This window comes from Desmodus rotundus, chromosome 1 (assembly GCF_022682495.2).
Source record: "Desmodus rotundus isolate HL8 chromosome 1, HLdesRot8A.1, whole genome shotgun sequence".
Classification (NCBI taxonomy): domain Eukaryota; kingdom Metazoa; phylum Chordata; class Mammalia; order Chiroptera; family Phyllostomidae; genus Desmodus; species Desmodus rotundus.
Window position 1 is genome coordinate 42,696,710 of NC_071387.1, and position 26,585 is coordinate 42,723,294.

General features: G+C 43.8%; 1 protein-coding gene across 2 annotated transcripts in view; it reads left to right on the forward strand.

The window, feature by feature from the left end:
- The window catches only part of PRUNE2 (prune homolog 2 with BCH domain), a 236,604-nt gene that overhangs the window by 142,820 nt on the left and 67,199 nt on the right, over nucleotides 1–26,585 (forward strand). For both annotated transcript variants that reach the window (XM_053923610.2, XM_053923614.2), the window contains exons 7-9: nucleotides 7,097–7,255; nucleotides 8,767–15,343; nucleotides 15,961–16,738. In XM_053923610.2, coding sequence (XP_053779585.1) covers nucleotides 7,097–7,255; nucleotides 8,767–15,343; nucleotides 15,961–16,738 — 7,514 coding nt within the window. The remainder of the gene's footprint in view (nucleotides 1–7,096; nucleotides 7,256–8,766; nucleotides 15,344–15,960; nucleotides 16,739–26,585) is intronic.

Consider the following 26,585-nt stretch of genomic DNA (forward strand, 5'->3'; position numbering starts at 1 on the left):
AATTATCAGACTTTATTACTGCTGAATATTTTAAACATCATAATGAAATTTTGGTAGCATAAATCATAAAGCTTTCAGTTAGAACATTTGCGTACATACCTCAGCATTTTTCTTATATCTTGATTAAAATATAGTCTTCAGTCTAGAAATAAATCCATGCAGAGTATAAATGTCAAACTACCTTCTTAAATTTGGTAACTCAGCAATTCATGCTGGCCACTCTGCTTACAAGGTAGTTACGGATTGTCAAAATGTGTCTCTAAGACTCACTTACTCAAAAATGAAGCAGGACAAGCTTTTGTTTTAATCTTTGTAATGGTTTTGATATTCAAGCACCCTGCCTGCAAGAAGAAAAAAATTTCAGACATAATAAATCTGGGAATAACTTGTTCAGGGCATTAGAAAATAAAGGTTTCATTTAGTAAAAACCTCACTCAATGTATTTCATTTGTAATCTGTAGAAGAGACAACTGTTCTTTCGATTATGCACGTGGCCAGAATGCTGGACCTGAATGCAAAGTTTTAGCATCAGGAACAAACCCACTGAAGGTCGTGTGACACTAGGAGATGAAATGATGGGAATGATGCAAAAGGCTCCATCCACGTGATTTAGTGGGAGGAAAAGTCACTGCACATTTTTTGATGCTTGAAAAGTTGTTATATGTATAGTGAAAAATGGAAGCTGGTTCACTGAGTCTAACTTGGAATTAAGGATAAAGAATCCATTAATGAAATAAACACTGCCTTACCCAGAGTTCTTATATGCTACATCATTTTTTAAATGAGTTGGCCTCATATTTAATTTTTGTAACTTCCTCTATCCTCTCACATCTAGAAATTTTGTGAATCACTTAAATGACTTAAAAACGTGTGTAATTATTATTTTAAAGTTCACATATATTCTCAGGGACACAAGGAAAGAAATTGTAATAGGAAAAAACAGTTCCCATACCAAGACATTGTAACATATTTTCAATGACTCAGGTTAATCCCATGAATCCTCAGAATGATCTTTGGATAGCTTAAGAATTATGGAAGATGCCTAATGTTTATTGTTTATTATAAGCCAGGTACTAGCTTGGTTTTTTGATACATGTTCTTAATTCCTACAACAGTCCTATGAGGTGGGGTTTTACCCATGAGGAAAATTAAGGCTCCTGGAGGTGAAGTAACTCACCTAAGTTATCCAGCTAGTGAATGGCAGAGCCAAGGACCCAGCCGACTCCAAAGCCTTTACTAGAAACCTTGGAGACGGCATCCTAAAATAGTAGAGAGGTGCAGTCAGATTTCAAAGTGACCGATATGATGAAATTATGACAACTTTAATATCACAGTATCTTAATGTCCATATAAACATATAAAAATGGCATTCTATTTTATATAATTATAGAAATTATTTTCCACTTAACACTATCATGAGTGTTCTCTGATGTCATTAAGTATTCTTTGATAGCCTGATTTTTAATGGCAGCATAACACTCTTGTGTGACTTCCATAGTTTATTTAGTCACATGTCTATTGTCGGACATTTAGGCTGTTTCTAACTCCTAGTTACTAAAGTAAGAACTCAGTGAATAGCATTTCCTGCCAACCTTTTTTTGTGTATCTGATTACTTATTTAGAATATATTTATCACAGTGTATGAGAACGCCCATTTAGAAATATTTACCAATCATGGGGAAAAAAGATGACATATTTCCTTGTCAAAGGATTTCTTGATTATCAGTGATTTCAGATCCTTATTGGCCATTTATATTTCAACTCTGAATTATCTTTTATGGTCTACAGCTATTTTTCTACTACATGTTTACTTTTTCTCTTTGATATATGAAATTATATCTTGATATCTGAAATTATATAATCTCAAGGACATTAAATCTTTCTCCTCCCATTTAAAAAAAAAGCAGTCAGACAGAGAAAGACAAGTAGCATATGGTTTCACTTATATGTGGAATCTAAAAAATAAAATAAACGAACAAACAAAACAGAACAGACTCGCAAACACAGAGAACAGACTGATGGTTATCGGGGGGCGGGGAGCTGGGGTGCTGGGTGAAAAAGGCGAAGGGACTAAGAAGTACAGATTGGTAGTCACAAAACAGTCACAGGGATGTAAAGTTCAGCACAGGCCGGATAGTCAGTAACACTGTAATAACTATGCATGGTGCCAGGTGGGTACTAGATTTATCAGGGGATCACTTCATAAGACATATAAATGTCTAACCACTGTGCTGCACACCTGAAACTAATATAATATTGAATGCCAACTGTAATTGAAAAAAAACTAAAATTAAAACAGAAATAACAATAATTACTTTGAGAAACTTTTGAGTGGGTTTTAAGCAGGAGAGTCCTGATTCTATTCACATTTTAAAAATCTCTCTCGGTGCTATGTGGGGAACTGATCGTAGGGAGACAGGAGAAGCTGCGGGGAGACCAGGTGGGGGTCTGCCACCGAAGTCCAGGCAGCAGATGATGGGGACTGTGGCTCTGACAGTAACAGAGTTGGAGGAAAGTGAGAGGGATGTTTGCACTTGAGCTGTGTTTCAGAAGCCAAGTGAACAGGATGTGCTCATGAGTGAGGAATGAGGAAAGAATTAAGAGTAATTCCTGGATACTTGGCTTGAGGAACGGAATAGAGAGATGGTGGTGCCGTGTAATGATATGTAGGAAACTGGGGCAGAGGCAGGTTGCACTTTATTTGAAATGCGTACGAAACATTTGCATGGAAATATCACGTGGATAGACAAGGTCAGAGTTCAGGTGAAGGTAGACTTGGTAGCCCCTGGCAGAGAGACAGTTTGAATGCCATGTAAATGGGGAGATCACCATGGAGAATGTGGGCATAAGGAAGAGAAAAAGGGTTTGGAAACAAAGTCTGGGGCAGTGAACATTTAGAGGTTGACTAAAGGAGAGAAACCAGCAAAGGTGACTGAGGAGCAGCCGATGAGACGGGAGAAAACCAAGGAGAATGTGCTGCCATGGAAGTGAAGAAATTTAGTGTTTGCTCAAGGAGGGAGGGTCAACCCTGTGGAATGCGTTGGAGAACAAATACACTAAGAACAGGAGAGTGACTTTTGGATTGGCAACCTAGAAGTGGCTAGTACTTTTGAAAACAGCATTTTGAGGAAAGTGGTGGGGCCTCACAGGAGGGATTCAGGAAACAGTGGGAGATTAGAATACGCAGGGGTGGGCAAAGGTAGGTTACAAATAACAATAATAAGTAACACAGTAATTAAAGAAATACTAATCCAAGAATAAACTCTGTTCTGCCTACTCACAACTGTAAACCTCCTTTGGCCCGCCCCTGTATGAGCCGTGTAAGAAGAGTGGGTTTTCCTCTCCCGGAGAATATTCGCATTTAAGTACTCAGATGTTCACAAGACATTCTTTAGGTCACTTTAGCTTCATGTGATGCACTAAAGTTATCGGCACTGAGCATAAAGACTGCATTTTTCAGAGCAATGGGATGAGGACTAGATGGGAGAGAAGGGATATTTCCACTGCACTTGTCCACACCCTGTGAGCCACAAACACAATAAATCTGTTGGGCACTGTCACTATTGCTACCTCAGGTGTCGCACTGGTTACAGTAGAGCCAAAAAATTCCTGTTCCCTGCTCTTTGTCACCACGGTCATCAGCCTCTTTTTAGGGCCTTTGAGGTCTACCCCTTAGCTTTTGGTCAGGAAACAACAAAGCCCTTTTCTCCCCATATTCCCAGGCCTTCCTACTCATTCCAAAACCGTGAATTACTAAAGCCAAAGGACTCACGACCTCTAAAACGTTTAATGATCAAATCATTGGACCCTGAGTGACAAAGGATTGTGACAGAGAGCAATCCCCATTCTCCCTCACTGGGAATAGTCTGAGTTTCTGCCGGTCGATTCCCAGCTGTAATAATTATAGTGGGTTCAGCTGGGGTGGGGTGGAGGGATGGGGAGAAAAGGCATACAACTGTAATTGAATAACAATAAAAATTAAAAAAAAGAGGAACTTCCTAAGTTCCATGCAGCAATCTCAGGCTGGGGTCATATTTCAGATGTGGAAGGTTGTGTGGTGGGGGCAGGGGTGGTAAGTTAAGGTAGGATCCCTTTATTTTCCTAACCTTAGGCAAAATGGAGTGGGAGATATATATGTATGTGTATATAATTTTAACTTAAGGTGGGGAAGCATTTTGGAGGCACTGGAGCAGATGAACAAATAGTATTTGTATACATGCAACTAAAACAGTAATTTATCAGGTAGAAGGCAAATGGAAGGAATAAAATGCCAACCTGTATCTACAGTTGGGTTGTGTTGATGATGAAGTGCTGTTTATTCAGGGCCAGCCCAGCTTGTCAGCAACAGAAGAGCCATCGCAGCACATGACTCCCTGCGTTGCTAGAAGACAATAATAAATTATCTCCTATGCAAATAGCACCGGCATAAAAGCAGAACAAACAGCCTCTGCCTCCCGGATTCCTGAAGATCCTCACACATCCCCTTGTTTGATTGCGCTTTAAACATGAAACATTGTCCTTAAGCCAGGAAGATCTTATTTGGTCAATGTTGTTAGGAGAGGTAGGATGTAGCTGTTGATGACCTCTGTTTTGGGGTTTTTGTCAGACTTAAGTATTTTCTTGTTTTAACATGCTCAAGTGAGCCACAGAAATCTTTGCTTTATCAATACTTCATCTGATCCTATGGAATTCGGGTCACCCAGAGGAAAACTGGGAGGGGCGAATGTTACTCAAAGGTGTTTGAGCCCAAGAATCACTTGATGTATATAATGAAATACAGATTCTTGACCCAATCCTCAACCTGCTAAATGAGAGCCTCTAGCAAGGCGGCCCAGAAGTACACCCTGCAGGGTGATTTTTGTGACGGGGATAGTGTGAAGAACGAGGAGCTGAGGTGTGCATCTGTAAGTCCCCTGACAGTGATGAGAGAACCCTCGGGACTGCCCCGTAGGAAAATACACTGATTCACAAATAGCTCCCAACTGCAGTGCCGTTCAGATTTCAGCGTGCATTCAAATCCCCCAGGCCCTGTGCCAAATGCAGATTCTGCTCCAGTAGGGCTGGGACACGGCCTGAGACTCTGCCCCTGGACTTGAGTCCTGCAAATCTCAGAGCTGTCGTTTTAACACGAGGAATCCCAACAGACTGGAGCTCAGCCAACATTTTGGAATAACAAATGTCCCGCTGGTATGGCTTTGAATAATGCTGATTCTACTGAATCCTAATCTTTGCTCAGATACCAGGAAAATCTGCTCTCTCTGGTGTGCGGGACCCAGTGGGAGTATCATGATAATGTTTTCATAGGTAAAAACCTCTTAGAAATGTGTTGTCATCTTGCAGGAGTTTAGAAATGTATTTTGGGGTTTATGTACAAAAGTTTAAAATATTTTGAAAGACAAATAGTAGGGCTTCTTGTGCTAAAGCCCCCAATCACTGGAGGTCAGGTTTAGGTGGTTGCCGTCCGTTCTTGTTTTCCTTGGGAACCATATCTCATTTTACTATTCAAAAAGGCAAAAAGCTCTGCATTGAGGTTCTTGATGGATAACTCCAATAACTATTTGAAATAATTTTATCTATCTGAATGCATGTGTATGAGGTCCATTTGTTAAAGTTTATTCCAAATGTTTACTTCTATTGTAAGTGAATTAATTTTATGGTATCTATTTAAAGATTGTTATTATGACACTTAGATGATAAATAAAAACATCAAAACTGACAGAAAGCAATTTGGAACACATGCTTCCAAAAGCTGTTGTATTTGAACCTCATAAATTTCATTAGCAAGTCCATATAATAGATCCTTGGTATCCATCAGCAATACATTCTGAGATATTTGTGACTGCCAGTAGTCCCTGGTACCCACCCTCTCAGGGGCCTCAGAGACCTAGAGATTGAACTCAGTGGAATTAGAGTACATGTAATAGGGATATTTTAAATAGTCTGGTAAATAGTCTAAGCCACAAACATCAAATCCACAAGCTTCAAAGAGCTACCACATACAAACAATCTGGGCGTGGAAAAAATCTGCACCTAAACGCACTGTGCTATTGAGCTCTGCACAGCCGGGGGCATGTGGAACTTCCACTTCCTATAGTACATGTTTCTGTATTGCTTCGATGTTTTACCAGTGGCATGCATAATTCTGGTGACTTTTGTAATCAGAAAAACATTAATACAATTCTTCATCTCTCCTGAGTGCATATCATGGTGATTTTCATTAAGTCGCACAGTATACTGTCAGTTGACTGACTATATATTACGATCATACATATGTCATATATATGCTGTGATATATGAGGATTATGTAGCACAGGCTGATTTCGTAGATATGTCTCTCCAGTCATTCAACAGACATTTCTTGAGCAACTAGTATATGCCAGGCTTTGATCTTCACTCTGTTTCTTTAAAAAAAAAATAAACAACCGTGCCAACAAAGTGGTTCTCACTGTAGTCAGTAGAACTTGAAAAGGCCAGCACACTTTCTGAGGATGATGTGAGCCACAGGTACTCCACAGTAGTGGTTGCCTTTTCTGCAATCATTCATTTCTCCTTTGTCATCTCATAGAACAAGCAGATCTGACATCACAGCATTTTTATAAAACTCCTAAGTGTCTACACTGGGATAAAAATCATTCAGTAAAGTCAGCTAGGTTCATCCTTGGGAATTCTGCTTGGAGTTAATAATAATCATTAGAAAGCAATAATAAAAAAGAACAATAACTTACTATTTTTTTACCGATGGGTTGCAGTAATAGCAGACATTCCTATGTCCTAGGAACAATAAGAGGAAACATATGTTTTGGAAAGTCAGTATTGAAATAAATATTTTAGGGAAAAAACCATATCTTGTTAAGATATCTGTTTCTTATCTAAACTATTCTTCATAGTAATGACAAAGACTCCTTCCTTTCTTGGTTTAGGAAAACAAACAGGCAAAGAATACTAAAAGGCAACGCATGAAAGTTTCCAAACTTTCTCCAAGTGTTTATATTTCACCTGCTCTGGTGTAATGCATCATAAGATAAGACAAATTTGCCCAAACTGCCCAAAGCTGAGCAGTTTGACTTTAATATCAAATTGCCTGTTGCTGTTTCAGAACTGTATGTTTCACAGCGGCATCACCAGGGATTTGAAAGCATTTACAGACAAGTTCGGGTTTGATGTCCTTATCCTCTTGGCCAGCCACCTGCCAGAGGAGCAGCAGCCGAGTCGACAGGTTGCTGTGTACTCCGAGAACCTAGAGCTGTGCAGTCAGGTAAGGGTGTCCGCCAAGCTCGGGGTGTCTCACTGCACCGTAACTGCTTGCTCTCCGAACCTGTGGTGGAAGATGGGAATGGATTGGTGGCATAAAGGAAATGGCCCAAGAGATAAAGTCTTAGAGTTTGAGTTTTAAGAAATGTTGGGGGCATTTTGTACATTCAGCCCTTTAAAAGAGCCCCATAACCAGTTCTCTTTTAGAATAGAATATTTATTCTCTATAGCAGCGGTCCCCAACCTTTTTGGCACCAAGGACAAGTTTCGTGGAAGACAGTTTTTCCACAGCCAGGGCAGGGGGTGGTGGGGGATGATTTAAACTCACCTCCTGCTGTGCAGCCGGGTTCCTAACAGGCCCAGACCAGTACAGGTCTGCAGTCTGGAGCCCTTGAGCTGACTCCACCCTGCCTCTCCTTTCCTTACCCACCCTCCCCACACATCACCAGAGAGACAGCTCTTCGGAAACTTGAGCAACACAGGGTTAAGACTACTCCAAAGGAATCCCTCTTTGTTCGTGGGGTCGCAGTTGGTCAAGGGTCAGCATCTGCAGCCCAACTGTCTGAGTTGAAAATGTGGCTCCTTCACTTGTTAGCTGCCTGTGGTTGGTCAAGGTATTTAATCTTCCCGGGTCTCCGTTTACTCATTGGCAAAATGGGGATAAACAGTTCCTACCTTGTAGAATTGGGAAGATTAAAGGAGAGAGTGCACGTGAAAACTTTAGAACTATTATTATCTATGTGAATTCTGTAGTTGTTACTATTGTTGTTACCTTCACTAATCCCATGGGGCCATTTCAAAATATCTCCAACACTTCCTAAAAGTCATAGAGCTGCAGCCCAGTTCTGGCTTAGCACTGACTATCACACATTCTCTTGGCCTCCCAAGTCAGCGCTGACTGTTCCGGGCTCCATGCCGATGCTTCTTGGGGCAGGAGGGGGCAGCTGGGGCCTGGGTGCTGTTGGAAAGCCCTACCTCCCCCAGCTGCTTTCTCCCTCCTACTTTCTCCTTTGCCTAATGAAGCTGTCAGAGGTTAAAGCAGGTCCTGGCTGCTTGCTGCTAAATAAAGCCTTTCTCCTGCCCCATTTTCCTTTTTTCCAACACTTTTCCACTAGTCCTTGTCAGCAACCAGCATTATGTCAATTTTTTTCAAACTTGAAAACAGTTGGCATTTTTTTCACACTTCCACTTCTGTTAGAAGATGGTGTTACATTATTCTGAGGAAAGGATTTAAATGGTTTTAGATGTCTTTACCTATAACTTTCAGGAGCCATCAGAATTGAGCCCCTGGATTTGAGTTCAATCAAAAGCCAATTTGATGGGATTAGAGAAAGAGTTGGTGGTATATCAAATGGGACTTTCCATGTTTTACATTATACAGTTTGCCATTATTTGAGTTCTTATGTTAACACCAATAAACACAGATTAATTTTTTGTTAAGAAAAATTAAGAAAGAAAAATTACAAAGAGCAAAGAGTACCCACGTGCTCATACAAACCTGTGTCTCCCTGACAGATCTGCTGTGAACTGGAGGAGAGTCAGAATCCTTGCCTAGAGCTGGAGCCCTTCGAATGTGGCTGTGATGAGATCCTGGTATACCAGCAGGAGAACCCTTTGGTGACTTGTGACCAGGTGGTTCTCCTTGTCAAGGAAGTCCTCAACAGGAGGTGTCCAGAGATGATCTCCAACAGCCGGACGTCCTCCACAGAAGCCGTGGCAGGCAGCGCCCCTCTCTCCCAGGGATCGTCCGGGATTATGGAGTTGTATGGCTCTGACATTGAACCACAGCCCAACCCTGTGAATTTCATAGAAAACCCTCCAGATCTCAGTGATTCGAACCCGGTGCAGGTGGATGCTAACGTAGACCTTGTTAGCCCGGATAGCGGGTTGGCCACCATTCGGAGCAGCCGTTCATCCAAGGAGAGCTCGGTTTTCCTCAGTGATGACAGTCCAGTGGGAGAAGGTGCTGGGCCTCACCATAGCCTCCTCCCAGGGTTTGACTCATATAGTCCCATTCCTGAAGGGGCAGTAGTAGAGGAGCAAGTGCGGTCCAGAGAACATGGGGAACACTTTGACCTCTTCAACTTTGACCCAGCACCCATTGCTTCTGGACAGTCCCAACCATCTTCCCACTCTGCCGACTACTCCCCAGCAGATGACTTCTTCCCCAACAGTGATTCGTCAGAAGGACAGCTCCCCACGGAGCCTAAAGAACTCAATGGGATAGGGATGGACATGACTAATTATTCATCCAGTGTACTTTTGTCGGAGGCTGGCAAAGATAACCTTGTGGAATTTGATGAGGAGTTTGTCCAGAGACAAGAAAGTCCTGAGGATAACTCTAAAAGGAATGTGAACCTGACTGGTTTTGCGGGAGAGGAATCTCTTTCTCCAGAAAGGCTGAAAAACATTGGAAAGAGGATCCCACCAACACCTATGAATAGCTTTGTAGAAAGCTCACCATCCACTGAAGAACCAGGTCTACTCTGTTCTGAAGACATGACCCAACAGACAGTTGACACGGGGCACACAGGGCCACCTCAGACTCGCACGCGGTGCAGCAGCTGGTGGGGTGGTTTGGAAATTGACTCTAAACCTACCACAGACGCATGGAGTCCCAGTGAACAGGAATCTGTCTTCCAGCGCCCTGAATCCTGGAAAGATCATAAGCCAAGCCCAGTCGACAGGAGAGCCTCAGATTCTATATTTCAACCAAAGAGTCTTGAATTCTCAAGGGCAGGACCCTGGGAGTCAGAATTCAGTCATCCTGGGCTGGGCAACAATAATATTCAAGACCAGAATGAGGAAAGCTTTCAGTTTCAGAACCTGCCCACTGAGAAGTCACCTTTGCTGGACGCTTCTCCTCAGGGAACAAACCATCTGATAGAAGACTTCGCCGCTTTGTGGAATTCCAATCGCTCTCCCACAGCAATGCCCGAGCCGTGGGGAAATCCCGTAGATGACCATGAACCAGCTGCGGCGGCGTCATTCCCAGCCTGGAGTGCGTTTCGTACAGAGAATGGCGCTGAGGCTCTGAAAAATACCTGGAATCTGCACCCATCGTGCGGTGACACACCTCCTGTGAGGGACCCGAATGAGTGGGCCATGGCAAAAAGTGGGTTTTCTTTTCCTGCAGAAGACCTAGCAGACAGTTTGGCCAGTGAGGCAAATAATGAAGCAGCTCCAGAAATCTGGGGCACAAAGAACCATGACTCCAGGGCTAATCCCCTGATAGCTGGAAATCCCAGGTCTGACCTGGATCAGGCATGGAATAGTTCTAAGACAGCAAAGGAAGATCAGGATGGTGGCGTGGCTCCAAAAATTAGGGGGAATGTATATGAAAAGGTAGATTCCTGGAACCTTTTTGAGGAGAGTATCAAGAAAGGAGGATCGGATGCCCTAGCTCCTTGGGAAGATTCCTTCTTATCGTACAAATGTTCTGATTACAGTGCATCCAACATAGGGGAAGATTCAGTGCCTTCCCCCTTAGATACCAACTACTCCACCTCTGATTCTTATACTTCGCCAACATTTGCTGGAGATGAAAAAGAAACTGAAAACAAGCCATTTGCTAAAGAAGGAGATTTTGAGTCAAAAGATGCTAACTCTGTTACCAAAGAGACTGAAATCCCTCCTCAATCACCACTGCAGCCGCCTAGAAATCGAATTAGTTCAGGTCCTGGAAACCTAGAAATATGGGCTTCACCTCATGCAGATAATAGTTCTGAAATAAATGCCACTCACAACCCAGAGAAAGATTTGTTCAAGACAGAGCCCACAGATGAGAAGGACATCTCCGTGGAGGATGACGTTGGAGAGAGCAGCCAGTCCAGTTACGATGACCCCAGCATGATGCATCTGTACAACGAAACAAACCGGCAGCTCACACTTCTGCACAGCAGCACCAACTCCCGGCCCACGGCCCCTGACAGTCTTGAACTGTGGAACAGAGTGATTCTAGAGGACACTCAGTCCACTGCGACCATCTCGGATAATGATCTGGACTGGGATGATTGCAGTGCAGGTGTGGCGATCCCTGGTGAAGGTCAAGCCCAGGGATACATGGCTGAAGCTACTGAACCTGAAACCCGATTTTCAGTGAGACAGCTAGAACCATGGGGCATGGAGTATCCGGAAGCCAATCAGGCTGACTGGGGACTCCCTGCTTCTTATGAGCACAGCGAGGACACTGCTCCCAATGAATATCACATACTGAATGAAAAAAGTGGACAGCTAATTGCGAATAGTATTTGGGATTCTGTCATGAGAGATAATGACATGCCATCATTAATGTTACCAGGCCCATCATACGTTACAGATTCAGAACAAAGCAGATTGCCTCCTGAAACTCCCAGCTCACCCCAAAAAATTAAGGACAGTCACAGCCCAGATGTGCTAGAAGCCTCTGGAGTCAGTGAGTCAGGAGCCCTTGATCCAGACCAGGAAGGCACGTGCCGAGGAAGCCTGCCAAGTGACGCAGTGTCCCTGACAACTGGGCTTGAGAATCCAGGGCACTTTGTAAGCTCAGACCCATGGAAAAGTCCTAGCTATGGACAAAATGGAAGTGAGAAGGAAACCCACAGAACTGTTGGTAGGGAGCACCTTGGCGAGGAGGAGGTGATGGATAGAGCCACGGGGACTTCTGGAAAAGGCCAACATGACCAGGAATGCTCTGCCCTAGTTGCATCTGAACATGAAGAAATCTGTGATGAGTCTGGCAAAACCAACTCTCTTTCGGTCCCATCAAGTCCTCAGACTGAGGAGCCCCAGGAGGCTTTCGAGCATGAAACAGGATCTCACAGTTCAAACCCCTGTGACGTGCAGCCAGAGGTGTCCTCAAATCACCTGCAGGCCAGAGGGACCTGCAGAAAGCTCCCCATGGATCACAGAAATCCAAGTGAAACTATTGAAATTTCAGATAGTCCAAATTTAACAGAAAATATATCTTTACCTGAAATGGATCTTGAGAAAACTGAAGAATGTAATTTTCTGGAGCCAGAGAGAGCAAACCAAGAGCCACCTCCCAAATGTCCCCAATGCCCTGATGTTCGGGATGGCCCTACAGATAGTGATGTGCAGGTCAGCTGCACCAGTTCCGAGATAACTAAGAATCCCGAAGGTAGGAGTGCTGCAAACAGCCCTCCAGCAGTCAGTTCATCAGGAAATTATGACAGAGATAGTATTTCTAGCGAGTATACACATTCAAGTGCATCAAGTCCCGACCTAAAGGATTCTTCAGCTGCGCTGCTTTCTTGGGATCATGGAACGAACACTGGCTGTCAGGAGGAGACTCCAGATGATTGGAGTAAACAGACTCACCAAGAATCTGGAGTAATTACTACTACTGATGGCCAAGGAGAAGTAATTACTGAAATGAAAGACCTGGAGAGAAACAGAAAGGACGGGTTAGATCACAAGGTTCCTAAATTTTTAGAGATATGGGATGACTCAATAGATGATTCCTTTTCCTCTCTATCCAGCCCTGAAATAGGCAAATATTCTGAATACTCAGGTGCATATCAGGAAAGAAATCTAGTAGTTGGCCACCAGGAGAAAAATGATCGTGATATTGTTGACACTGTGCAGCCAGAGGATGCCAAGTGCATTTCAACAAGCTCAGATTCTGATGATGAGAATGCAGGTTATGAGGAGTCAGTGGAGAAAGAGAGCCATTTGGCCACTTGCCACATTGCTCAGAGTGACCCCAGAGGTTGGGACTCATCAAATGAACCTAATGAGTTCTTGGCCACGACAGATCCCACATCCAAGGAAGGATCTGCCTATGTAGGCAGTTCAGGCCCGGCAGAGAATGAGAAGACAGCAGACCTACTCTGTGACACCCCACAGAGCAGCCCCGATCACTGGAATTTCTCCCCACTGAAGGAGAACGAAATGCAGGTGATAGCAGCAGATAAGGAGACAAGATCTCCAGAAATAGGCAAGATAGGAAATAATATCATATGGCAAATATCTCCCAAAACTGAACCAAAGAATGAAAATTATTCTAAATCGGAAATGCTTGGCTTCTCAACTGAGAGCACTGAGTGGTGGAATGAATCACTACAGGAGGGGCAACCAATTGACAGCGCATTTGAAAGGGAATTATCTAAAGGGGAATTACCTAACTCAGGGGGTATGTTAGAGATGAATTCTTCAATCTACGAAAATGTGGGTCCTTGGGGAGTACCCATTCAGAGTGATAGGGAATCCATGGAAGCACATTGTACTAATCCTTTCAGTGATAAACATCAGTCACCCTTTCTACATAGTAATGGGGGCAGCTCTCACAAGCAACTCTGGAACATTCAACCAAGGCAGCCAGACCCAGAAGCTGATCAGCTTAGCCAGCTTGTAATATTGGACCAAGTTAAAGGAAAGGATCCCAGAGAGCAAACCTTCATGTCTTCTGCTAGTGACAAACTCACTTCTGAAACACCCACCCAAGAGCAGCGTCAGAATACAGCGCTATCCATCTGGGATCAGCCAGACCCAACATTTACTCACATTGATGAAAATGGATGTGTTGTATCTAATGTCTCAACTATTGAGTGTCAAGAAACAAATCTATGGGAAGAAGAAAAATCATACCCCAGCGAAATGACAAATTCAAGCATGGCCTCAGATTTCCCTGCTGTCAGTTCTTCTCCCCAGCTGATAAAGAAGGCAGGTGCTGAGTGGGATGATGCCAGCCCCAGGGAGGGCCCCCAAAGCACGTTTGTTCCAGATATCTTACACGGCAACTTTCAAGAGGGCGGGCAGTTGGCCTCAGCTTCGCCTGACTTGTGGATGGATGCTAAGCAGTCCTTCAGTTTGAAAGCAGACGGTGAGAATCCTGACATACTGACTCACTGTGACCAGGAGAGCAATTCTCAGGCTTCCAATAGCCCTGATCTATGTCATGATTATGAAGCCAAGCAAGAGACTGAGCAGCACATCAGTGCTAGGATGGGACCTGAAGGGGAAGCCAGCGAGTTATATGTCACCGAGCCAAAGCTGGATGAAGAACCCACTCACGAGCCCGGGCAGGAATTTGTTCCAGACGGTTCAGAAGTATATTCTGAAAACACAATTCCACCGCCTCCAGTCAACAACCAAGCAAACACAAATGGCTCCTCTCTGCCTGCTGCCTCTCACAGTGGTTCTCCCGAGCCTTCTGAAATAAAGGGTGAAAACAACACAGGTTTACAAGCATCAGAAAAAGGAGCTGACCCAGATATGGTACCAATTTTGGAACCCACTGACAGAACACTCCCAACGATTAAAAAGATGGGGACTACCATTTTTGTAAGTCACCAAGAGCCAGCTATGGACGGTGATGGTTCTTGGATCTCCGAGGACTTTTCTCCTGAAAGTCCAACTGACGCAAGAGCCTTGCTGGACCTTGAGCAGCCTGTGACCACCGAGAACCCTGCCTCAGTTCACGACGCTCTTCTAGCCTCGGATATTTGTCCGGATGTAAGCGAAGCTGCCTTCGAACACAGTTTCAGTGACGCCTCGGGGCTCAACACGTCCACGGGAACAATAGACGACATGAGTAAACTGACACTGTCGGAAGGCAATCCCGATACACCAGTGGATGGGGATGCTGGGAAACAAGATATCTGTTCATCTGAAGCTTCCTGGGGTGACTTTGAATATGATGTCATGGGCCAAAATGTTGATGAAGATTTAATGAAAGAGCCCGAGCACTTTCTCTATGGTGGTGACCATCCCTTGGAAGAAGATGCTCTGAAGCAGTCGCTGGCACCTTACACGCCTCCCTTTGATTTGTCCTATCTCACAGAACCTACTCTTGGTGCTGAGCCGACAGAGGAAGCTGGGGCTGCTGAGGATGAGTCTCTGGGGAGCGAAGCAGCAGAGATACTGCTTTCTGCTCTTTCTGATCAAAGAAGCAAGGAAAACCACACTGAGACCCAAATCAGACAGGCTGGATGCCAGCTGGAGGTACTGCATATTCATGAAGACCCTGAGTCGCTGTCGTTGCCTGTGAGAAGCGACTCCAGTGTGGAGTTGTCACCCTCGAATATTGCCTGGGAAGTAGAAACAGATAATTCAGATTCGCCAGCAGGTGGAGACATAGGACCATCCAATGGTAAGAAACATCCCATCCCACCAAACCCTGGAAAGTGCTGCTTTCTTTCAATTAATCCACTTGTAAAACACATTCCGCCTCCCAATGTGGGTAAACAGGAACTAACTACATTTGCAATGCATGCCTAACCAAGTCCTATTTACATCAGTGTTACCTACTGCTTGTATGATACCTATCCATTCGAGTACAGGAGAAGATTAAACAGATTTTTTTGGTATAAAACATCTTTTTATTACAGCTTACACTCAATATTATGTTGTGTTGGTTTCTGGTGTACAGAATAGTGATTAGACAATCATACACTTCACAAAGTGTTCTCCTAATATGTCAAGTACCCACCTGGCACCATACACAGTTTTTACGATATTATTGACTATGTTCCCTATGCTGTCCTTTACATCCCGGTGACTATTCTGTAACTACCAAACTGCACTTCCTAATCCCTTCACCTTTTTCACCCAGTCCCCTCCCTCCCCCTCTTCTCTGGCTACCATCTGTTAAACAGATATATCTGAAATTATCTCTCTTTAGATGGATCATTTGCAAAGATCACAAATCACATAATGTGTTAATTAAGCCTTCTTTCTCCTCTTCTCACCTTCACCTTCCACTGTCAGGTGCCAGCAGGGGAATATTAGAGTTAGAAGAAGAAACAGTAATTCCTACCGAAGAGTCTGAGCAGGCAAAACCAGAATACGGAGAAGAAAGGCACACAGAGAAGAAGGAAACCCATCGTGCACAACACATGGATTACATACTTGTAAACCACGAGGAAAATTCACCCCCAAAGCCAGAGGCCTGGGAAGCAAGAGGAAACACATCTGTATTGGAAGAGTTGCACATCGATTCCAAACAAAGGGGGCTGCCAGGAAGTCAGGTAGCAAGCTTCCCAGACATCTATCAACCTGACTCCTTAAATGAGAGAAAAGATCATTCGGCAGAGAGAATGTCTTCCCAAGATGATAAGAGCTCACCCCTTGAAAGCCCTAGGCAAGAACAGAGTTGGATGGTCTTGGGCCACAGTGAGGTTGGCAATCCATCATCAGAAGCTGAGGACAAAAGGCCCAAAGGGTCTGACAAGGCTGTGGCGCCAGCCTCTGCTCACAACTTGGACAGGGGCTCCCGAATGCAGGTTCTGCGAGAAACAACACCTCTAGAATCTTTAGCACTAGAGGAAGCCTCTGGTCTGGGCAGCCAATCTCGGAAGAGCAAGGGCCAGAGCCAGAGCCGAGGCGGGGTCGGCCCGGATGCAGATCTGTTGCAGGCTGTCACCCATGACAATGAATGGGAAATGCTTTCACCACAGCCTTCTCAGAAAAGCACGATCCCTGAGACGGAAATAGAGGAGGAAACGGAGTTTCTTGACCCCAGAACAAGGAAACCAAGACCAAACAGGTAAGCTAAAAATTAAATTTACCCTTTTCCTGAAAACTATTTTATTAGAAACTAGCAAAATGGTGAAGGATTATGGAATACCACGAATACCTAGCTTTGCTTGTATTTATTGCAGAGCGTACCACCAGTAAAGCAGCTGCTGGGTAACCATAATGATAACGATGGTTTGTACATATTTTCAGCCGAAAGAGCCCCTTCGGTTTCCACCCAGGATCTTGTACCTCCCCTCCCAACATTCACGCTGACTCCACCTCTTCCACACCAGCATCGCTCTTAAACAGGCACCTGGAACTGGAGTGGGAGGGCACTAACATTAATTCACAGCACCAGGCAGTCTGCAACATTATCAGATTTAATTCTTACAACAACCCCAGGGTAGGGGGTATTATTATCTTTATTTTACACATCCCATGAGGAAAGGGAACTTATTCAGAGAGATTCTATGACTTGCCTAGAATCCAGTAATCAGAGTGGACAGTCTAGGATTCAATGTTTTCTTCCCCCAAAGCCTATACTTTCCAGCAGACACACACAAAAGGAGAGTCTGGTTTTATACAAGTACCTAACTCACTAGTAGGAATAAGGAGACGCCACAGCAGGGTGTGAAATATCATTCCTAATTGGCTGAAAAATTGGCAAACAGCCATCAAACCAGTGATTCATTTATTCATTCATCATTCATTCATTCACTCACTCACCACGTGGGTTTTGAGAATCTGCCCTGTGCTGAGTGGCTGGGTGGCCAAGGGACATATAGCAGGGAACAGGATGTCATCCCTCCCCCAAGCTTCCGGGCCCTGCCAATGCTGTTTGGAGTTAGTCATGCTTCCTTTCATTTGCCCCCTTGCTTTCGGAGGTAAAAGGGTAAATTGTGAAAAGTAACTTAAGTAAAGGGGTAAATCGTGTTTCCCCCTTCCAATGCAGTGGAGAAAGATACCTTTTGTTTCTACTCCTCTGGGGAGAATAAAGGACTATACACACCAGCACCCACTGCGGGTCAAGCCATCTGCACCCCAGCCTGACTCTACCATATCGGTTACATATTTTAGGATAAACCTAGGCTTACATTTCCAATCTGTAAAACCTTCCATGGATTTTAAATCCTGCAAACGTAATTTGTGTGTAAATACTATGTATCCGGGAGAGCTTTGGTACTCACAAATTACATTTCTCCAGGAAGGAAACAGAAAACCTGAAGAAAAGCAGGAGTGGGTTGAGGGTTAGTAAAGTTCCATAAAGAGTTAAAAGGTCTGCCATGTTCAAGTGCAGCTTCATAAAGCCAGACGTTTTCAGCTGGCCTAATCTTTCTTTCTTCCTGTCAAGCTCTTCCCTTCCACAGACCCCAGATCTGCTATCAGAAGGAGGGTAGCAGATGGATCCCAGCAGCCCTGCTGGCATTGTTATAGATTGAGCTAAGGACTCAGGAAGCCTGGAGTTGGCTGAGCTATTGTTTGGCTTCTTGTCTGCATTTTGCACATGGCCCTGACATCAAACAGATGATAGTATTTCACTGTGCCACTTGCCCCTTTTCTTTCAGGAAGATTTCTTTGCTCATCCCTTTTTGCTCAGCCCCTGCAGTGATGAAAGCTTTCTCACACTGGGGAGAGGGGGCAGATTTTTCTGCTGGCATCTGTATTACCTGTTGCATAAATAATTACTCAGAAATATTTGTATTATTAAAATTCCAGGATGATTACCAGTACTTGAAAACTTTCCTCTGTGCTAGAGTTTGGAGGAGGCAGAGCTGTTTAAAGCAGTGACTCTCTTAAGTGGGGCCCAAACACCATCGGCCTCAGCCTCACCTGGGTATTAGTTACAAGTGGGAATTATCAGCCCCACACCAGACCTCTGAATCAAGAGTTCAGGATGGGGTCCAGCCACCCCTGTCTCAGTACCTCCTCCAGGTGATTCTGGCAGTTGCTCAAGTCTGAGATCACCGGTCTAAAACTTATTCCCAGCCCTCTAGCAGTTTACCATTTAATAGTTAAACGAAAATGAAAAGGTAAATAATAGTGTAATGCTTGAATGGAGAGAGTCAATGACCAACATCAGTTTAAATACAAATAGCTACCGATCACAAGCTTTTGCTGTGGACCAGGCACTAAGCACTGTGTATGCATGATCTCAGATTACCTTGGCAACTGTAGAAGGTAAGAATTACACAAAGGAGGAAAATGGTATTCAGAAAGGTTGACTCACTTGCTCTGGTTTATATTTAGAAAGTGAAGAAGCTGGGATCTGAGTTTGAGTCTCTCTGTGTCCAGAGTGTATGTTAATGCTAGTAAGTGAGAGGAGAGGCCCCTGTGCAGGGCGGCTTTATCGAAGGGCCCAGACGGCTTACTGTCCAGCAGGATCAGAAGGCAGAGTACCCAGGGCCCATTATACTTTAAGGGCCCATGAGAAGTTTTGACTTTCTTTTAAAATCAAAAGGGAAAAATGAATACTGGATACTCCTTTGTGGATTATATTTCTTTCTGCCAACAAGGATGTAAAATAAAGTTATGTATATATATATATATATATATATATATATATATATATATATATATATGAGATTTTGTTTGTTTTTTGTTTTTTAATGAAGGAAGCAGCCCATGAAGGAAAAGTACCTAAGGCCCATGAAAGCCCTACTGTGCCCTACGAGGTGCAATTCGAGATGGACATTAAATGAAGGCCATAACCTGGAAGGGCACAGAAGGGGGTGAGGGGCCATCCAAGTTAATTGGGAAGAATAAGATGACAGAAATTGGGGAGACAGGAAAGGAATCGCAGAAGCAATATGATAAGATAGCCATATTTAGCCAGCCCCAAACCTGGAAACATATCCTAACAGATAATCTCATCAAAGGACAGAATACCCAAAAGCAAGACTGTCCCAAAAACAATTAACACCTGGTCTTCAAAAATAGAAGCGGGCGGATAATGTGTGTGGGGTGGCACTGCAGCCGCGAATTGGCTTCTTGCCCTCCCCTCATCCAATGCAGCCCCCGCCAGCATTCACACTGTTTTGAGAGCACTAAATCCTATTTTCAAAACCTGAGGAAGCATTAGATGCTTTTCTGCCTCATCCTCCACCGACTGACTCTTTTTCACAAAACTTGGGGTGAGTGCTAAGAGATACACTCTCTCCCTCATGAAGCTCAGCGCTATGCGCTGGCTCACTAGGGCCAATCTTCCCAGAGGCGTTTCCCAACACCCCATCATCTTCCAGCTATAGAGCTGCCAGCTGAAGGTCGCACCCTGATTCTTGAGACTGTGGTGGAGGGGCCTGATCTTCCGTGTGGTCACGGAGAACATCCTCAGAGTACTCAGCCGTACACAAACTTTTCTGAAAATGAAGAGCCATTTATATGTTTATTTTAAAGAAGGCACAGTTGCAAGGGTGTCATGGGAAGAAAGGATAATTTTATTGTATATTTGTCAGGGTTCTCTAGAGAAACAGAGCCAATAGGAGCAATAGGAAATTAGATCAGATAGATAGGTAGATAGATAGATAGACAGACAGACAGACATAGAAGTTGTTTTAAGGAGTTGGAACGGGCTCACACAATTTTAGGGACTGGCAAGTCTAAAATCTGTAGGGCAGGCCATGGGCTAGAAACTCATTGCAACCTTGAGTTCTAATTCTGCAGGGCAGTGGAGTCTCTGTGTTGCAGATTTGAGGAGAGTTCCTTCTTTGGGGGGAACTTCAGACTTTTCTTTAAGGCCTTCAGCTGATTAGATAAGGCTCACCACAGTTTGGAGGGTATTCTGCGTTACTCAAAGACTGCTGGTTTCTGTGTTAATCACATCTAAAAAAATACCTTCATAGCAACATTGAGACTGGTGTTTGACCAATGAACTGGGCACCATAGCCCAGCCAAGTTGACATGTAATGCTAATCATCATAGGTTATATTCATCATAGGTTATATTCAGAAGCCTGAACTGCACGCTACGCTAGTACAAAACCATTACCATTTGTAAACTCACCATCTGAATTATGTAAACATGGGTCAACTGATGTACAAATATTGGCTTTCTATAGGTGTGGGGCAAAGAAATAGCTATGCCGGTGATTGAAGGAAATAATTTCCAAGAGGACTAAGAGAGCTGACAATGCTTGTCTGATCTTTTGTAGATGCGTGGTGTGGCGGGGGGGGAGTGAAGGGCAGAGGGGAGGAAAGTGGAGGGGTTGCTGCTGTGACCTGTACTGGGAGACAGAGTGTTGGAAGTAACGGGTCCTCATATGAGTGGAGCTCTATCTTATCTCCTCGTTCTGAGAGGGGAGTTCATTGGTACTCCCTAAAATAAAGATGGCCTTCAAACGCAATGCATTTCATATTCCACATGACCTGCTTCTCATGGTATTTTCTGTGCATCGTTTCTTTTTAAATTAGTGAATTTTGAACTTTATTTTTATGTGGCAAGACTATGGAAAAGAATCCATATTCTTCCCTATGACCCCATTAGATCTTCTTATGGTTTTCATGAGTCCTTCTGAAATCAGGCTTTTTCTGTCCATGACTTTGAGGAGTTGTGCGTCGGGTCTTACACCCATGTGAATATTGCAAGTGAAAAATAGGTAAAGAGACCATCCGCTCACTCTTTCTCTCAGTGTTGAGTGGTGACGTGTTTGGGTGCTCAGAGAAGAATCAGACTCTTTGAGCACACTCTACCCCCGTCTAGGTCCCGCTGTTTGGATGGGCTGCATCCCAGTTCCAAACGTTTGCCCTTTCCCCAAGGTAAGCTGATACTCTGTAAACTACAGTGTTCCCTTGTTTAGTCACCATTTTCTGGCTTTGTCCCGAACTAAACCTGGGAGACCAAACTTGGCACTGACTCTGTGTTCATTTATTTTGGTAATTGTGTTTAATTGTTTGGTGTGTTTGGTGAATTAATGGTGATAATTATCATTAAAAGTCTTTACATTTTCACTTTAATTCAGGCCTTAGTCTCCTTTAAAAAAAAAAAAATTTTTTTTGGTGTCTCTCCCCCATCCACCACCACTGCTGCCACCTCTGCACTTCTGGCCAGCCCTGCTCAGACGTCCAATGAGTGCCTGCAGATAGGCAGGAAATATATTATTGTCTTTGGCCCCCCCAACTGCCATTTGCAATAGGCCAAGTTTTGTTATCCCTATTTCATGAACTGACTCAAGTGAGCTGTTTAAAGTCGTTCAGAAATGATACAGTGGTGAAGTTGGGACTTGAATGTAAGTCTTCTCCCTTCTAGCCCGAAACAATCATTTTCTTGAACTTCTTTCATCGGTTGATGCATTTATTCCCGTTCTCCCCTAGTCCCATGAAAAGGCGCATCAAGTTTAACAGCCCAAGTTCCCAACTTGCCCCTGACTGTTTACACCATCATGTGACCTTCTGAGCTCTTTTCGCTCCTGAGTACGTGTTCCCCCCCACGGCAAATCTGTGCCGGCTACTGTCGCCTCTGCGGGCTGCTCCCTGTCTGTGCTGGGTGGGGCCAACCCAGGGGCCAGGGCCAGAGGGAGGTGAGAGAATCAAAACCCTTCAATCTAAGTTTTCCAAATATTTACAGATGTGGTATTTTGTGGTGAGGGATTTTGTAGGAAGAGAAAGCCACGGGTGCCAGGATGAGGTGGCGCAACTCAGCTGTCCCGTGGAAGGAACACCCACAGAGAAGCCCGTTGGTGTTGTGTTGGCTTCCAGTTGGAGGGAAAAATCCAAGGTACTTCTCTGCTGCAATGGCGGAATGTCAAAACTAATGTCAGAAAAAAAAGACCTCCATGAAAATTGATAGCATTTTAGGAAAAAAAAGAAGTTACAGCTTTTTAAAAAATTCTCATCTGAGGATATGTTTTTTTATAGATTTCATAGAGGAAGAGAGAGAGAAACAATGATGTGAGAGAGAAACATTGATGAGTTGCCTCCCAATCAGTTGCCTCCCAGAGGCACCCCAACCTAGGGATGTGCCCCAACCTAGGGATGTGCCCCAACCAGGAATCAAACCCACAACCTTTTGATGTACAGGATGATGCTCCAATGAACTGTGCCACCTGGCTAGGGCCAGAATTTATTGCTTTTAAAAGCAGGATTTATTTGTGTATCAAGGACCCAGTAAGGAAGAGATGACACATTCAAGTAAGGATAATTTGAGAAATATTTAATAAAGGGAGTATTTGCAGGGCAGTCGAGAGCAGTGAGGGGGAAATTGGGACAATTGTGAAAGAAAGAAAGAAAGAAAGAAAGAAAGAAAGAAAGAAAGAAAGAAAGAAAGAAAGAAAGAAAGAAAGAAAGAAAGAAAGAAAGAAAGAAAGAAAGAAAGAGAAAGAAAGAAAGAGAGAAAGAAAGAGAGAGAGAAAGAAAGAAAGAAAGAAAGAAAGAAAGAAAGAAAGAAAGAAAGAAAGAAAGAAAGAAAGAAAGAAAGAAAAGGAAGGAAGGAAGGAAGGAAGGAAGGAAGGAAGGAAGGAAGGAAGGAAGAGAAAGAAAGTAAGAAAGAAAGAATTTATAAAGATGGAAGCAAAGTGTGAGAAATCCACAAGGAATAGCACAGTAACCCAGGAATAATAACAATGCAGCTTTTTTTATTCTTAGGCCTCAGGAGTGAGGGGAAGGGGTCATTGCCAGAATCCAGAACAGGAATCTCAGGTTGAAAGGGCCACACTGAGAGGAGCAGTGACCTGCTGAGGGACAGCCAGCCCCAGGCATTCCCACAAGAGGAAGCCAGAGGAGTGCATAACCTTTTTCTCCCTCAGATCTCCCACCAGGGGACCTCATTAGTCAAAACCAAGTGAACTTCAGCAGGTGAGGGAGCCTCCTGGGGCAAGAGTGGAAGAAGTAGGAGAGCAGACCCGAAGTATTCAGCACAGCCGGCTTATTTGGACAGTGGTGGAATCTCAGCTTCTGAAGAGTGTACTGAGATACATTCACATACAGGGTTGGTTAACTGTTCCTCTGGTGCCTTGGAGGGTCTGTTTCCAGGATCCACCTGAGAGTTCTTTGAGAACAAAGCCTGTCAAAAAGTCACCCCAGGCTTGGGTCACCCTCTGTGGAAATTCAAGGTGAACCAACAGAGGAAATTAGAATGCTACCTCCCCTCCATCTAACTTTTGGCTAAGAGACGTGGCTTCTTTTCAACGTCAACATAAAAGTTTTGTTTTAGGTAATGGCCGGGGAGTAAAATTTTTAATTCACTCCCATGAATTTTCTCAAAATGTTGATCAACTCAGAATCAGAATTTGTGGAAGACTGAGTAAAAAAATATGCAATGCATGTTTCTTTACATGTTCCGAAATCTGCCCTGGATCAAGCCTGAGCCAGCAGAGAACTCTGTGCATGTACCGTGTTGCAGAGGACACCCCAGAGTTTTCTTTATCCTGTGTCTTTTTGTTGTGTACCACTGGCTTACTCTGACGGGAAACCTTAGGTCAACCCAACGACACTCCTCTCTGTGCCTGTGATGTTATGACCGTGATTTTCTAACCAGAGCACCTGTGCTTTCATGAGCACATCCACTCCAATTGCCATCTTGACTATTCGTTAAGGCTTCCTTTAATCAATGTAATTGATCCTGTTCATTCTTTCGAGTCAGCTCCTTGGAAGGTTACACCTCACAGCCAAGTTTATCTCTCACCAGTATCAAGTATATAGAATTGTAGAATACATATTTTATTGTATCAGTTTAAGTCCTAATGCCATGTTGTGGTGCTGTCGCTCCTTTCCTTTTTCAGCCATTTTTAAGTCATGCGATGGTGGGGCATGTTTACATATCCACTGACGTTGCCTTCAAGCGGAAGTGTAAATACATGCGTACGCCCTCTTCACAGAGCTGCTCGTGGTCCCCCCGAGAGACTTCATTTTCCACTTCTTTCCTCTCTGCTCTTATCTCAGCACCTCTTTTAATTTCTTGCTCCCCACATTTTTCCCTGCATATTGAAGTTCTACTTTTCACTGAAGACCCAGACCAAGTGTCTCTTCCTTTCTAAAGTATTCTCCACTCTTTTCAATAAGAACTCCCTCTCCCGAATCTCCCTGTACTTCGTACCGCCTTTGCAGTCGGCCTCACATTCTGCCTCATGTTGTATTTACAGACTCTCTTCTTACCCTACCTGGAAGCAAGCCCCTCCAGGCTTGATTTGCCTTGTACATCTGTATATCCCACGCTGCCTTAAACAGCATTTGTACTCACTGAGTTTGACTTACAGTCAGATATTAATTGAAGGGGAATGGAATGTCATTTAGATGAGGGAATCTTAGAAACTGCAATGGATATCTAGTTTTTTTCTATGATGTGAAATCAATTAGATTTCCATAAATGACACGGGCTCTTGATGCTCCTTCATTATACACTTTTGTCTGGTTTGGGAATCAGTCATGTTAGCATCATAAAGCCATTTAGGGAGCCCTCCTTCCTTTTTCTACTTTTAGAATACCTTATAGAATCTAGAGGGGTTGTATAACACATACAATTTAGGCACAGTTCACTTCTAAAACTGCCTGTTGCCTATTTGAGGGGATAGAACTTATACTAGTAATTTGATTTTTTATTGGGTTGTCTATTCAGGTGTTCTAATTCTTCCTGCATCAACTTTGCTAGTTTATATTTTCCTAGAAAATTGTCTATTTCATCAAAGTTTCAGATTTGGGGGGATAAACTTTATACATTCTTTTATTATTTTTAATCTCTACTTTATCTGTAGTTATATACTTTTAACTTCTAATGTTGTTTATTTGTATCTCCTTTCTTTTTTTCTAGTTCAATCTTTCCAAAGAGGCATTCATTTTATGTCTTTTCTAAAACCTGGTTTGATTCTACCGATTTTTTCCTTATTGTTTCCTTGTTTTCTACTTTATTAAATTCTGATTTCATTATTTTCTCTGCTCTTAATAGTGCTGTACTGACTTCCTTCTTGGTAGTATATGTCATGTCCTTTCTGATTATCTCAAAGGTCACAGCTTTTGCCACTGAGCACCAAGCACTGTTCCTTTCTGCCAAGATCTCCATGATTTAACTATGAGTTCTCAGAGTGCCACGACACTCGTGTGCTCCTACTGCTAACTTCCAGGTCAAGAGGTAAATCAGGGACTGGAACTGTTTGTCCGACCTCGATCATTCATGCAGCCATTCTGGAGGTGGCCACCATCTCATCTTTATTATAATAGTCCAGCTTAGTACGATCACCCACCTGAGCCCCAAGTTCTAATCTGTAAGCTATCAGCCCAGCACACACACCTGCCACCCAAGCTTATATTGAAGCCCTGCCCTGGTCTGCCACTAGACTCCTGTCTCCACCCTACCAACCTGGCCCTAAATCCATTCTCCACTCATGGCTTGAATGGCCATTTCGAATTTGGATATTGTTCTTTCACCTTCTGAAAAGCTTCCAACTTTGGAACAGTCCTAAAATACTATAGTCTATAAGGCCCTGTGTGTCCCAGCTACTGCTTACATTTCTGGTCACTAAGACCACTCTCTCCAACAGCCCTCAGACTTGTGCACCAGATCCATTTCCAATGTAGTGACGTAGTGCCAGCCGTACTCTCCATCTAGAACGCTCTTGACATGGCTGGCTTGTTCTCATTCTTCATGGCTCCCCAGCTTCTATAACTGCCTCATCTAGAGAAGCAGTAACTGTACCACCAAGTTATTCTAGCCCAGTGATTCTCCACCAGGGATAATTTTGCCTCCCCACCCAGGGAGCAGGTGGCAATGTTTGGAGACATTTTTGGTTGTCGTGCCAGGGGTAGATGCTACTGTCATCTAATGGGTAGAGGCCACGGATGCTGCTACATATCCTACAATGCACAAGAGAGCCCCCCGCCACACACACACAACAGAGGATTATCTGGTCCTAAATGTCAATAGTGCTGAGATTGAGAACAAAGCTCTGTCCC